Genomic DNA, 13,373 nt, shown 5'->3' on the forward strand with positions numbered 1-13,373 from the left:
TATTTTGGATCAGGAAAGGGGTGGCCTGACATGGGTCACACACCCTCCGATGGGCAATGCCTTTCTTAACGCACAATCAAATCACTTTGCGAATTCAATTTGGCAAAAATAATGTGCATATAGCTATCTATTATACGGCCAGGGCAAATGGAAATCAAAATTTCAATCTCGCCAGGCGGCGGAGGGAAAATTCCTGCAAGTAGCAAGTAAGTTGGGGAAAATTTCAGGGGAGGCACTCACGTGAAGTGCCAATGCCTGATATCGAGTGTCGCACTTATGTGTGACCTTTGCAAATTCAATTTGTCGCCTTTTTATCTATAAACATTTTCTATTAGCTTTCAATTTTTCTGCTTTTTTTTCTGTGTTGAGGGATGGTTTTCAATTTGGATTTGGCAACTGGGTGAGGTCAATAGCACACACACACACAGTTTATTCAAAAGTAACTGGCATTTGGCGCGGAAATTTCTTAAGGTCATCGAAATTGGGGCTACTTAGCTGTTGGCCAGACAAATTTCCAGTAGATGAATCAATCCAAATCGATTTTTAGTCCATGGCACAGTGCATTTCCAAAAGAAAAATTAAAAATCAACCTGCGCCCATTTTCTGGCAATTAAAAAGGCGTTGAGTTGGGCAATTAAACACACGAACCTGCCTCAAAATAATTTACTTAAATAACGCAATGTTGCGTAATTCAGTTTCACAGTTTTGTAATTAAAAGCATTTGCATAAGAATCGCATCGAGCCACGGCCCTCGGGCATACTTTCATGCCACTCTAATTAAAGCCTGCCCTCGGTGCAGGACTCCTTTTGTTGGCCAGGACTTTGGGTCTTGGCCTCGTCTTTCCCTAAAGGTCATCAACGTCTCCGACAAGGCGGCTCAAATCCCAATCCCCTGGTTGGAGCCCGGAAAGTGGGCAGTTGCATGGTTTGTCAATAGCGTTTTGTCCTTTGCGTTGCCTGCAGGAAGTCCTTAATGTTTTTCCAGAGTGCCTTTCAATCGCTGTATAGAAAATTTAGTTGTTTGAGCTGTTCCTTATGAGTTCCTTATTAAGAAAATGCGCTTTCAATCGACTGTTTTGCACTTTAACTACTTTCCACACTTTGATTTAAACGCAACGCAGGCTGGCATTTGTTTTAGGATTGATAATACTTATTATGCAGATAAGGTATATTCATTTACTTTTATAAATTATTGAATTTAATGAGGCGCACCCATTTAAACATGTGCCTCGACAACCTGAAAATGTTTATTGCAACGCAATGAGCTGTTAACTGTTGGCCAACAATGAGGCTAGAAACCAATCCGATCAGAGTGTGGTCATATGTGGTCATCGTTTCACTACTCAGCGATTCAAACGCATTATTTAAGTTTAAAAACATCAAGTGTACGTGCTATGAGAAGTCCTTTTGCGAACTGAAGCGTTGTGAACTGAAGGTAGTGGGTCGCGGCATCGTTGGTCTTTATTTGCATGCCCAAACCTATCAGCTGCCCATTAAATCTACGACGGTATGTACAACTATCATTATAACCCTGCCTGCATCGATTTTGAAATACTTTCCAAAAAGGTAGGTGATGTAGCCATATCTGACTGTTCTTAGTATCTCAGCCTAAAGGCTATCTAGATAAAATATTTCCCAAAAGTTGGCTTTCTATAGCAGGAAGTGGATAAATCAATGCAAGCTGGATAATATAAGACGTCGTATAGCTGACATAGGCATATTGATTGATTTGTACTTTTATTTTTTCAGTGCATTCTATCCCTATACCGAAGGTTCAATGGATACAGGCCGTTCCTCTACAATGTTACCGTTGACATTTGCAGTTTTCTCAAAAATCGAAAACGCTATCCATTTTTTGATTTAGTATACGACGGCATAAGAGACTTTACCAACGTCAATCACTCCTGCCCATTCAATGTAGGTAGTATAACCCGCAATTTTATAATACTTCTATGCCCTAATGGTTTTATAAATTTTGTATACTTTTCAGCATGACATAATTGTGCACCGAATGGTACTAAATGACAATATGATCGTTAGAGTGCCCGTGCCGAGTGGTTTTTACAAACTAATGTTTGTCCTAAAAACAGATGGCATTTGGAGGGGCGAAGTTGAAGTTCACGTAGAGGTTAACCTGGGATACGATCGTTAAAGGTACACAGATATGCAGATAGGGTATATATATTTTCAGGTACATCTGTGCAATCTAATTGCAACCATTAAAGCAAAGCATGTGTATCGACTATCAAATACCCGGCATACCGTTTCTTAAATAATAAATTCACCTTTCTACTCTTACATTAGAATCTAGTAGGTATATTCTTATTCTCTACTAGTTAGGGATATAATCACTATATTCGTATATCCGATAAAGCGTAACAAACCTCAAAACTCGTCATTCAACTCAATGAACTGTTAAGTGTTGGCCAGCGATGAGAACAGAAACAAATGGCATCAGACTGTGGTCATATGTGGTCATTATTGTGTTACTCGGTGATTCAAATGCTCTATTCAAGTTTACAAATGTCAAGTGTACATGCTACGAAAGGTCCTTTTGCGAACTCAAACTCTGAGAACTGAAGGTCCTGGGGCGCGGCATTGTGGGTCTTAATCTACATGCCCAGGTTCACAAGCTGCCCATTAAATCTACGACTGTATGTTGGCTCATTAACTTATTCCGATCGTATATTTTTAGTTAAACAATAATTTTTAGTGCGTGCATGTTCCGAAGATTCAGCGGGTACAGGTCTTTCCTCTTTAATGCCACTTTAGTTGTTTGCCATTTTCTCAAACACCGAAAACGCTATCCATTGCCGACTTAGATTTTTTCGCATAAATGATTTCATTTGCAGCATGACATAATAGTAAGCCAAATGGTTCTGAATGATGACATGATATCCAAAGCTCCTGTGCCGAATGGCTTCTATAAACTCAGGTTCGTCGTGAAAACAGATGGCGTTTGGAGTGGCGAAGTGGAAATCTATGCTGAGGTTAATCTGGGAATCGATCGCTGGTGAACTATATGTATCCGTTTTACCATTATCTGCTTAGTAGGTAGATAAGATCGATTTATTTACGTTTGTTATTTGCATCCAATGAAGCTGAAACTGATTGCACACTCGGAAAAAATACAGTACATATGAAATTACTGTAACAAATATCAAAAATAATAGAATAATATCCCTAATCTCTAATCCTATTAAAATTAATTCTTGTTATCAGTGCATTTTGTGGTTGCAGTTTTAACTTTCAGTGCATAACTCCACAAATCGCAAATCCATGTTCAAAAATCATATGAGGCTAATTAAGAGCCCATTACCCAACCCTCGCTGCGTAAACAGACACCGTCGACCGCAAGTCAACCAACCAACCAAGCAAACTCGTGAATCCACCCTCTTTAGAGACTGCAGGCTACGAAGGGGATGGGCTGGTATTTCGAGGGGATGGGGGGATTGCTCCGAATTGTTACGTGTGTAATCCGACACTTGGACGAGCCGACAACCACCTGGGCAATTAGACCGTGAAAATCTCCATGCAAATGAGTGCTAACTGCTTGGCGCTCTCGTTAAGAACATTTCCTTGGACGAGTGTCAGGAGCAGGCGGATGGATTCACAAAGGCCATGGAGCTATGCTAATGAGCTCCCTCCCCCTGAGAAGCTGACAATTAGCCGGGAGCCAGGAAAAGCCGCAAACTGAAACTTGTTGACCTCGTTGCCACAACAGATCTTCTTGGTCAGGCTCAAAACTTAATAAGCCATCTACGTTTTTTTCTCAGAGTTCTCTCCTTCTTTATTGGGCTGGAAAGGCACTTGTGCAGTCGGTTGTGCGGCGGAGTATAAAAGTTTGTAATTTAATTTCAGTTTATTAGTCGGAATTGTTTTTCACTCTGCTGCAGCGCACAAGGCTGTTTTCCGATGGCGTCGCGACGCAACAATTTAATTAGATTTTTGTAGACCGTTTCTTTAATTAATTGCATTCAGCTGCAATTGAAGGCAGGGCTGGATATCAAAGGATAGCTTTAGAGTCAGACGCTTACTAACGATTCAAAAACTATGAATATAGCATGAGGAAACTGCGTAATCTATGAAAATATTTGGGAAAAACTCTTGTATTTTTACCAATTATATAACATTTTTGGAATCAAAAATGGTGTCACTCTGGAAAAGTAAAAAACTTGATGTCATTTTCGGCTTTGTTTTTCCACTTAAAATATTTATTAAATTGTAAGTAGAATAGTATCTGAAATTTCACTTTAAAGACAATTACGCATTATTAAGCATATTTTAAATTTTTCTTAGCATATTGTATTAAATTTTACGTCTTTGAAGCCCTGGTTTAATTCCTCTGATTTCCCTAATTTTTTTTGGCCAGAAGCTGGCGCCATTTTGGAAACTCACTTGAAATGCAAGAGGGGAGCTACATTAAATTTTCAAAACCACAAAAAGAATCCTTTGGTTCTTAAAATGTCTGAACAACGCTGACCATGATGATGCCAGGGGGGAGTGAAGTGGGTACATGGGGCTGGCAACAAAAGGTGCACTCACCTGTCAACGCCCCAAGCAGAAACACCTTCTTTTTCCCCCCAGCTAGCCACCCACAAGTGGGCCATGTGGAGTGGGTGGCTTAAACTCCAACGCAGTGCAATGAAATTCTTCATCTACAATTCAATGACATTCCATTCCGGGCCTTGGGCGGGGCGTGGCAAGTCGGAGAAGGCTGCCAATAAGCGTGCCCCCCAGTGGAGCAACAGATGATACATTATGCAGCGCCCCCTGGTGGGCCTGCATCAGGGGGCGTGGCTGCGCATGCGCCTCCCGTGTGCGTGGGTGAATCGGTGGTGGGATGGTCGAGCTATGTCATCCGCCCGGCGAATCCCAGAGCAGCCCGCTCCGGATTCCGCCGCAAGGTGCGAGCGAGAGCCGCACATCCACATCCCGTTCAATAGCGTGGGTGCCCGGTGGGTGGTGGGGGTGAATGGGTGGTGGATGGGTGGTGAATGGGTAGCGGATGGGTGGTGGTTACTGCCTTTCATTGGCTTCGCATTCAAACCCAATTTCAGCTAGCAGCATTGCGACAGGTGACCGTACGCCGTTCAGTTCTCTTTGAAGCCTGCCGCGGGTCAGTTGCGTGTCACGGAAAATCCTCAAGTTAACTGCATAGTCCTTGGGCCAAAAAGAAAAGTTTCTGGTGATTCCCGATTAATGTTTAATTTCAAACGAATTTTTCTCAAATTGTGCAGCTGCATACTGAGTATTTGAATCAAAACCAAGCAAACAAATAAATTATGTGAAGTGTTTAACTTAAATGCATAATAAATACACCCATAGTAACAAACACTGCATAATCAATTATTTAGAAAATTTTGAAATCATAATAAAGTGCATTAAAAAATCAAGCATATCCAGTGTTAGATGAGGCAAAAGGTAAATTTTACAATTTGTGATGTAATATTATAAATCAAGAGATCCTTTTTTATGATCATCCTTTATAATTATAGTCGTAAATAAAGATGAAATATAAAGATATTTAAATAATTAGTTTTTTTTTCTTTTAAAAAGCATAATTTAAAGTATAATCCTGTTTGTTTGAGCAACTTTATTTAACTTAGCTTCAATCCAAAGCCGAACACTGTAACACTTGACACTTTATTTTTGCTAGGATAATGCTGATTACTGACTTCAAATGAAATTCCAAGAAGTTGACGTTAGAACGCAATAGAAAAGGGGAGAAAAATGATGAACATGAATCCGCCGACGCACCAGCACCCGCACCCTCATCCTCATCCACATCCTCATCCTCATCCTCACCCACATTCTCACCCGCAACCGCAGTCCCATCTCCAGTCGGTGCAGCATCTTGGCCAGCATCAGCCACTGCCCGCCCTGCTCCCTGGCCACCCAGCCACCACCCACTTCGTGGAGTGCCGGGCATTACCAGCAATCAACGAGACATTTCCGCAATTTGGCCAGCATCGTCCGGCTATTTCGCTGCTCTCCCCCTTGGATCTTTCACTGCGTGCTGCGGCCAGTGTAGTGCCAATTACTCCACCATCGACGCCCTCGCCGCCTCGCAAGCGCCAGAGATTAATGTCCGAGGAGAATTACCTGTGGCGTCCGCACATGGCGAGTCCTGCCGCTTTAGCTCCAGCACCAGCTCCAGTTGTTCCAGCCGCAGGACCTTCGAGCCTTGCAATGCAGTCGAGCTACTTTCACCAGCATCATCATCAGCAGCAGCAACAGCAACAGCAGCAGCAACATCAACCACAGCAGCAACATCATCAGCAATATGCCACACGCAGCAACTTGGAGGGCGCTTCCTTTAATAAAAGTCATTTTCACGGGACGAAAAATAACTTTGAGCAAATTCCGGCGGGTCAATCGAGCGTCAGCTCGCCCATCTACGTGGAAGATGAGACCATTGTGCTGACCGAGGACGAGGATGAAACAGTTGTCAGTTCCCATGACTACAACGAGTACGCCACGGACACGGAGGAAGTCAACGAGGGCGACGATGAGACGGAGCAGGTACAAGTCAGCGATAATGGCGACGATGATGAGGAGGAGGTGTTTGTCGATGTCCTCGGCAGTGACGACGACGAGGATGAGGCGGTGGACCCGGTGGCCACAAGATTGCAGGCCCAACTAATGGAGACCACCGCCCTGAAACGCAATGAACTGTTGTATGAGGATGAGGAGCTGCACAATCAGGCGGTAAATGGTTTGGCCAGGCTCTTTGATAGGGATTTTCCGGAACCAGATGTGGAGGTTAGCGAACTGGCGGACGTCCAGAGCAACAGCGGGAAGACCTACACGGATCTGAGTGGCGTGGCAACGGTGGAGAGTAGACCCTCAACAAGTTCCGTCAACCTGGCACCGCTTCCTCCTCCTCCGCCGCCTCCACCGACTTGTTCTATCCCTGCTACACCTCCACTTCCACTTCCACCTCCACCCATATCTCGACCCCACAAGGCCGAACGCAGGAGGTCGAAGCTACGGAAACACATGGCCATCGATGAGGAGACTATAAGCCCAGTTTCCGGCACCATCATTCGAAAGCTGCGCGACGACGAGGAGTTGGTGGTGCGTAAAGGTGACATTGATCCGGCTTTCAATGTGGTCGAAATCACCGAGGAGGCCAAGGCCATCCTGGCCAGCATCGACAACAAGATTGGCGACTACATGTGCCAGCTCTGTCGCACCGTCTACGATGACGCCTTCATGTTGGCCCAGCACCGCTGTCCCCGCATCGTCCACATCGAGTACAAGTGCTCCGAGTGCGAAAAGGTTGGTGGTCAATTCAAAAGGCAGGATTTTCTTTCCAGGTGGCTAAAACACTTCTCCCTTCGCAGGTCTTTAATTGCCCTGCCAACTTGGCCTCCCATCGCAGATGGCACAAGCCCAAGGCGGATGCGGCCGGCGCTAATCCCGCCAAAAAACGAGTTGTGGAAACGGGCGATCTGACTCAGGAGGCGACTAGGAGCGGCGATGATGCCAGCGATGGCATTTATCCTTGCCACATATGCGGAAAGACTTTCCGACGGTGAGTTGTGTCATCATTCTAAGACTTTCGGGAAGAACTATAATTTTAAATTAGTTTAAAAAGTGTGATTTTAAATATTTTTCGGCAGTTAAATTTAAGTATTCTATATCTTCCACAAACAACAGACAAGCTTACCTGAAGAAACACCAGGCCTCACATCAGATGTTGGATAATCTGAAGAACCTGGATTTCTTCAAGTCCCAGCAGCAGCAGTTGGCCATCAGTGGCCACCAGTTGCCCGATCATGTCCAGCTGCAGCACACTACTGGACAGGCGGTCCCACCCGCCGCTCCGTACGCCTCCCTGCCACGCCCACCGCCTGGCATGCCCATCTACCCGCCGCCAAGTGGTAAGACCTATGCGGGTGGACAACGCTTTCCGGGATTTCCCTTTCAGTCCTTCGATCAGCGGCGCTTCTACTCTCTCGGAGAATTCTACCTATCGCAGCACTTGGAGCGATCCTCGGCCTTCCAATACGTGCAGGCCAATCACCTGAGACAACTGTCGAATGTGGCCCAAACTTTGATGCCTCCTCTGCCCGTCAAATGACCCAATCCCAATACCAATGTCCTGCGGCCGGTGCCTCGCATTGCGGCAACAACGACGGCAACAGGACCTCCAGCGACAGCAACAACAACCAGGCAAGTGGCAGCTGCTGCCTCGGGGGTGTCCTCCGTTGGCCACGCCTTCAATTGGGTGGCTCCCTCGGCCGCAGGTGCAAGTGCATCGGGAAATGCAACTGCAACTGCCACGGCGACGACTGCGGAGTCCGGCGGCAATGTTATCATGTGACTTACCAACTTTTAGCAGCATTGAATCAACGATCCCTAGTTAAAGTTAAATAAATCAATCAAATTATAAGCACGTCTTTTATTCGGGGACAGCTATTGCAATTCTATATAAATATATTTAAATATGCTTTCATATATTTGAAGTGTGCTAAGTTTGAGTTCTACTTCTGCTAAGGACATGCGATACTGCATGTGCCAGGAAGGTTTCTTTTCTTACACCGTGAAAAATGGGGGACTTGAGGCCTTGAAATATTTAATAATAAACATCATTTATTTAATATAACTATATTCAATAGAATGCCATTAAAATCGGTTACTCACCCTGTGCAAAAAGTAAACTTTCCGAGGGCATTTGGTACATCCTCTTTTGGATCTCAGATTCCGGCTCATTAAAAATCTCCGGAAGGAGGCTGATTGTCTCGGTTTCTTCGCTGACATCCAGGCTTGCTTTTGGATAGATGGCACTGGTCATTAAGACCAGAGTTAAAGTCTCCTGATCCTTGTGAAGATTAACCAACGTATCATTCAAAAGCTGCAACTGCTCTCTTTTGTCAACGCCCGATGGTATAAATTGCTCAACTATGAGTAGATATCCTTGTTTATACTTATTAAGCACTTGCAGAGACTTCTCCACCATTAATTTCAGACTTGGGGCCTTTGAATTACCACTCAGATCTCCATTGGCCATCACACCCATTAGGTAGTCAAAACTACTAGCATTTAGGGAATCCAGTTCATCGCTTCGCTGAATCAAATCGAATATTATTGGATTGACTTTGCTCTCCCTCAGTTTTTGGGTTCTCCAATCCTTTAGCAAGTTGCGTCCATCGTTGGACTCGCAGAGCAGCTCATCCACTGGATCGTATTTGGTGTTGGGCACGAGACTGCTCAGCATTTGCCTGCCTCCACCGATGAGTACATTCAGTGATTTACCAGTTTCACCAGAGATCAACTGATGGGCTATATCCTGGCAACCGGATTCAATGGCACTCCGAGGCATCCTTTCATTGCATTCAAAGTTGCCATTAGTATTTCCCAAAGCAGCTCCTGTGAAGCCTGTAATCCTTTGAGTGGTCACAAAACCCGTTCGCAGGCCAGCCAATTGAGCCTGTCGAAGAATACTTATCGAGGTTTGGGTGGCATTAAATGCCCTTCCGCAATCCTCCTGACTTTCTGGGACCTTATCCAAAGGTATTCCCGACCAAAAGGCTCTGGAAACTCGTGCCACTTCACAAGGAAACTGCTGACTACAACTGTTTTCCAAGCGAGCCAAGTGGGGAAACCGATCCCAAATGAAGTTGGTATTGCCTCGGCTGGTATCTCTATTTGGAAAACGCAAACCAGCCAAGTCTCGTCCATCGATTCCCTGAAGCACAAATATCCTCACGTTTTTGGGATAAGTAAAATCCGTTGGCCTTAGTGCCTCGTTGAGCTCATCAATTCCTTTATCGTACCAGATTTTCTGCGAGGTGGCGACCTTGTCCTTCCAATAATCCACATCCGCCACGTTGGCCACCTCGTTCTCCACCTCGTACCTGGTCATAAAGCCAATGCAGAGCAATGTGACCATCACCGTTACCAAACATGATCCTGCCACCAGGAACACCTGAGTTGACTTCAGCCGTATAATTTGGCAAATCTCCTTGGTCCGCTGTGTGGTTACCATTGCAAAGATGCGTCCAAAACTGATTCACAATCGCTCTCTTCTTCGGGCTTTATCATGAGGAACTTTATCTGATATCTGTTGTTCGAGATAAGGTTTGGATTCGCCTTAGAGGAATTACAGCCCCCAATAGTTCGCCGTTTTGCTGGGTTTAAGTGTAGCAATTAACCCACGTCATGAATTATAAATGCACTAATTGGCGTGTCAACTAATGCAAAAATGCAGAGAGAGAAATCAAGTTCAATAGTTTCAAACACCTTAAGGGGTTAGTGTATTCACAATAATAATTACACCGTTTATCAGTAGAGTTTATTCCACTTGTCAGTTAAAAATCACAATTTATTAGTCACTTAAATTACTTGTTAATTAATTAGGTTAGTTTTTTACTGATGATACTGAATGTTTGTTATTGTGCTACACACTGATTTAGTGATAATTTCTGCCAGTGCACAAAATTGAAAATTCCGAGTTCAATTGCCGTTTTGAGGGGTCAAAGACGTCTCAGCTTTGGCCATTAACTATTTCTCACATTCGTGTGGGCCACAATTGATTTGTGAGTTGGCCTAAAGCAGCCCAAGCTGTCAGCAAAATGGAATGAAATGGCCTCTTGGCCCTGGCAAACGACAATTACTAATTGTCATTTGGCATTCAAATAACGTTTTCAATTTCCACCCCGTGCGACAAACTATTTCGCTTATGAATTCTCGCCCAATTAAATTGGCTAACACACAGTGCAGCAACGGTTTGTTCATTTACCAGTTATGCGAATGCGAAATTGTTTTCCTCAATTACCTGCCATTAGCCCGCATTTACGCCCCCTCTTAATACCCCATTCCATCCCAACCCCGCCCACTCCGTTAGCCACGTCCGTCATTTCGTCGCTTTGAAGTTGCTTTGCATTGACATGTGGTCAGTTTTCCCCCGGCGAAACTGTCACAATTCCAATTCCCATTCGAATCCCACTCAACTGACAAGCCACTCGGTCGGATATCACTTTGATTATCGGTTCGGTTCCTTCATCATCTGTTTGTTTTTCCAACTTGTCTTGACTTGCGGAAATCGCTGACCAATTTCAATGACAATTTTTCAATCACGCTGTGATTTTGCCTGTCAAACAGCAGCACACGTTGCGTATGCGTAACATGAATAGGGGTGGGAGTTTCCTTAGCTTATTTCTTACCCCAAGACAAAGCTCAAAGGAATTATAGAGTTCCATATGAGACACCAGTGGATTTTTGCAATATAAGGATTGTCCTATTTGTTATCATAAGCTGTAAAGAAAATTATAAAAAATTTTTTAATTAAAAATAATGGGGCAAACCTAAGAACACACTTCCGACAAATGCATTGAATGTAAACAATGGCTATCCTTTATGTTTGTGGTTTGTTCTAATATCTAATGAACCAATAAAACAAAAATAAAACCAAGCTAAAAAATAAGATACGTAATTATCATTAAATGCATAATCTTTTAATTTCCGTTAACTCATTTTAAAAGTAACGTAATTGCTACTTTATTGGCGACTATAACCGAATACAGGTCCATAGAAATCAGGATGGCAACTCCCAAGTGAGCTTTTGGTGAGCTTTTGACCAAGCTAAGAAATAAGATACGTAATTATCATTAAATGCCTAATCTTTTAATTTCCGTTAACTCATTTTAAAAGTAACGTAATTGCTACTTTATTGGCGACTATAACCGAATACAGGTCCATAGAAATCAGGATGGCAACTCCCAAGTGAGCTTTTGGTGAGCTTTTGACGACGCCCTCTGTTGATGAAATGTTGAAGCTTTCTGGAGGCATGATATCATGGTTCTATGATAAAGTCTAAAATGCAAATAAGAAAACAAATTTTGGGATTATAAACAGAAATGCATATCAATTTAATATTTGACTGCTGTTAGCATATGTACATCAAAATTACTTAAGCTAAAATCTAAAAATAAGCAGCTTAATTTTTGAATAGAATTCATTAGGAAATTGCAGTGGATTGCTAATAACTGAAATATAAGATCTTTAAATATGTATTTGCACCTAACTTGAAAGTTTATTACAAAAGGTAAGTAGTTTAAGTCGAGTTTATTTATTGACTCATACAACTTTCTTACAAGCTTTTAAAACTAACTTAAATATTCATACACAAATTGAATTGCTGAATTGCTAATCAAGAATTAGTTTGCAAAACTCCGATAGGAAACAATTTAAAACGAAAAACGAATAAAATATACCAACAGCTGGGGAAATCTGGTCCGGCTCACACAGGATTTGACCCTCTCCGCTGGCCAAATCATTTATAGTGCAAATGGCATTTCGTATGCATCCGACAAGCGCCGCAGGATGCAATTAGCGGCGAGTGGCCATCAAGTTACCAGAGCCATCGAGGACAGGAAGACGAGGTGGCGAGCAGAGAAAGGGTAAAAGGAGAAAAGGAGACGGCCACCCAGGAACCCGATAACATGGCCAAGAACAGTGCTTTTGACTGGCAGCAGCGCCCAGGAAGTCGACGGGCGTGACGCATATGGGTCACTTGCCATGGCCCACGTCAATGGCTTTGCAGGATGCCGAGCCAGCTGCTGGTGCTGCTGCTGCGTCTTCTACTGCATCACACCCATGCCCACGCCCACGCCTGTGGCCACGTCCACGCCCGGAAAACTGGGTGTTTCCCCGACCCCAATGGAATTTATATGCAAGAGAGTGAAAGAGAGAGAGACGTGGCATCTCTCCACAACCATGACCTTGCCCCCCAAATAGAAATACTCATCATCGAGTGTTGTTTGCATTCCAACGGCGCCTGCCTAAAACATTTTCCGTGTTCGCTTTCCATATGGTAAGGAACGCGGAATTTCCTTGACACATTTTCAGGGGAAAATAATGCATGGCCCAGCAATGGCCAATACAATACCCAATTAAACTTTAATTGGACACGCTTAGTGCGAATTACGCAAATGTGCAATAAAAATTCGCTTGATTTGCTAATATGCGATTGAATTAACGCCCAAGTGCAGCGGAGAGTATACACACACAAATGAATATAAATAAATATGCACATATGCGCCCATATCCCAAGGACATTTTTAATAGGAAATCATATTTCCTATTATTACCTTTAACAATTACTCTTCAAGAGACCCCTTTATCTGCAACCCCTATTTTTACGGTTAATAATTAAGTTGGCGAGCGAAATCATAACATTTCCCAGATTCGTTGTTGATGGGCCATATAAACATTATAAGATTGCAGCTCTGGGAGGGGCCACGCCCCCTCTGACGCCCACAAATTACAAAACCCTGTCATTGACGTCAGATAGTCGTGTGCAACAAACATAGTCGTTGCTAGGCGCTCGATTGCAATCTCGGAAACTCTCGATTTGCTTCTGT

The 13,373-nt window shown here is 43.6% G+C and overlaps 3 protein-coding genes and 1 pseudogene across 3 annotated transcripts; 3 read left to right on the forward strand and 1 right to left on the reverse strand.

Annotated features, from left to right (window-relative positions):
• Window positions 1-1,285: 1,285 nt before the first annotated feature.
• On the forward strand, window positions 1,286-2,152 carry LOC6536475. The gene is made up of 3 exons (XM_002097020.2): window positions 1,286-1,507; window positions 1,750-1,917; window positions 1,991-2,152. Exons 1-3 carry the CDS (start codon window positions 1,286-1,288, stop codon window positions 2,150-2,152), a joined length of 552 nt encoding a protein of 183 aa, XP_002097056.2.
• Window positions 2,153-2,384: 232 nt separating this feature from the next.
• On the forward strand, window positions 2,385-3,205 carry LOC26535636 (annotated as a pseudogene).
• A 1,872-nt stretch (window positions 3,206-5,077) lies between these two features.
• On the forward strand, window positions 5,078-8,401 carry LOC6536476. Its single transcript, XM_002097021.4, has 4 exons — window positions 5,078-5,424; window positions 5,660-7,284; window positions 7,350-7,540; window positions 7,666-8,401. The coding sequence occupies exons 2-4, from the start codon at window positions 5,734-5,736 to the stop codon at window positions 8,087-8,089; spliced, it is 2,166 nt and encodes a 721-aa protein (XP_002097057.3). The 5' UTR covers window positions 5,078-5,424; window positions 5,660-5,733; the 3' UTR covers window positions 8,090-8,401.
• LOC6536477 (alkaline phosphatase 4) lies at window positions 8,396-11,301 on the reverse strand. Its single transcript, XM_002097022.4, has 2 exons — window positions 8,653-11,301; window positions 8,396-8,574 (listed from the first exon to the last, which is right to left on the reverse strand). Exons 1-2 carry the CDS (start codon window positions 9,995-9,997, stop codon window positions 8,480-8,482), a joined length of 1,440 nt encoding a protein of 479 aa, XP_002097058.2. The 5' UTR covers window positions 9,998-11,301; the 3' UTR covers window positions 8,396-8,479.
• Window positions 11,302-13,373: the final 2,072 nt, after the last annotated feature.

The sequence above is a fragment of the Drosophila yakuba genome, chromosome 3R (assembly GCF_016746365.2).
Source record: "Drosophila yakuba strain Tai18E2 chromosome 3R, Prin_Dyak_Tai18E2_2.1, whole genome shotgun sequence".
In the NCBI taxonomy this organism is placed as follows: domain Eukaryota; kingdom Metazoa; phylum Arthropoda; class Insecta; order Diptera; family Drosophilidae; genus Drosophila; species Drosophila yakuba.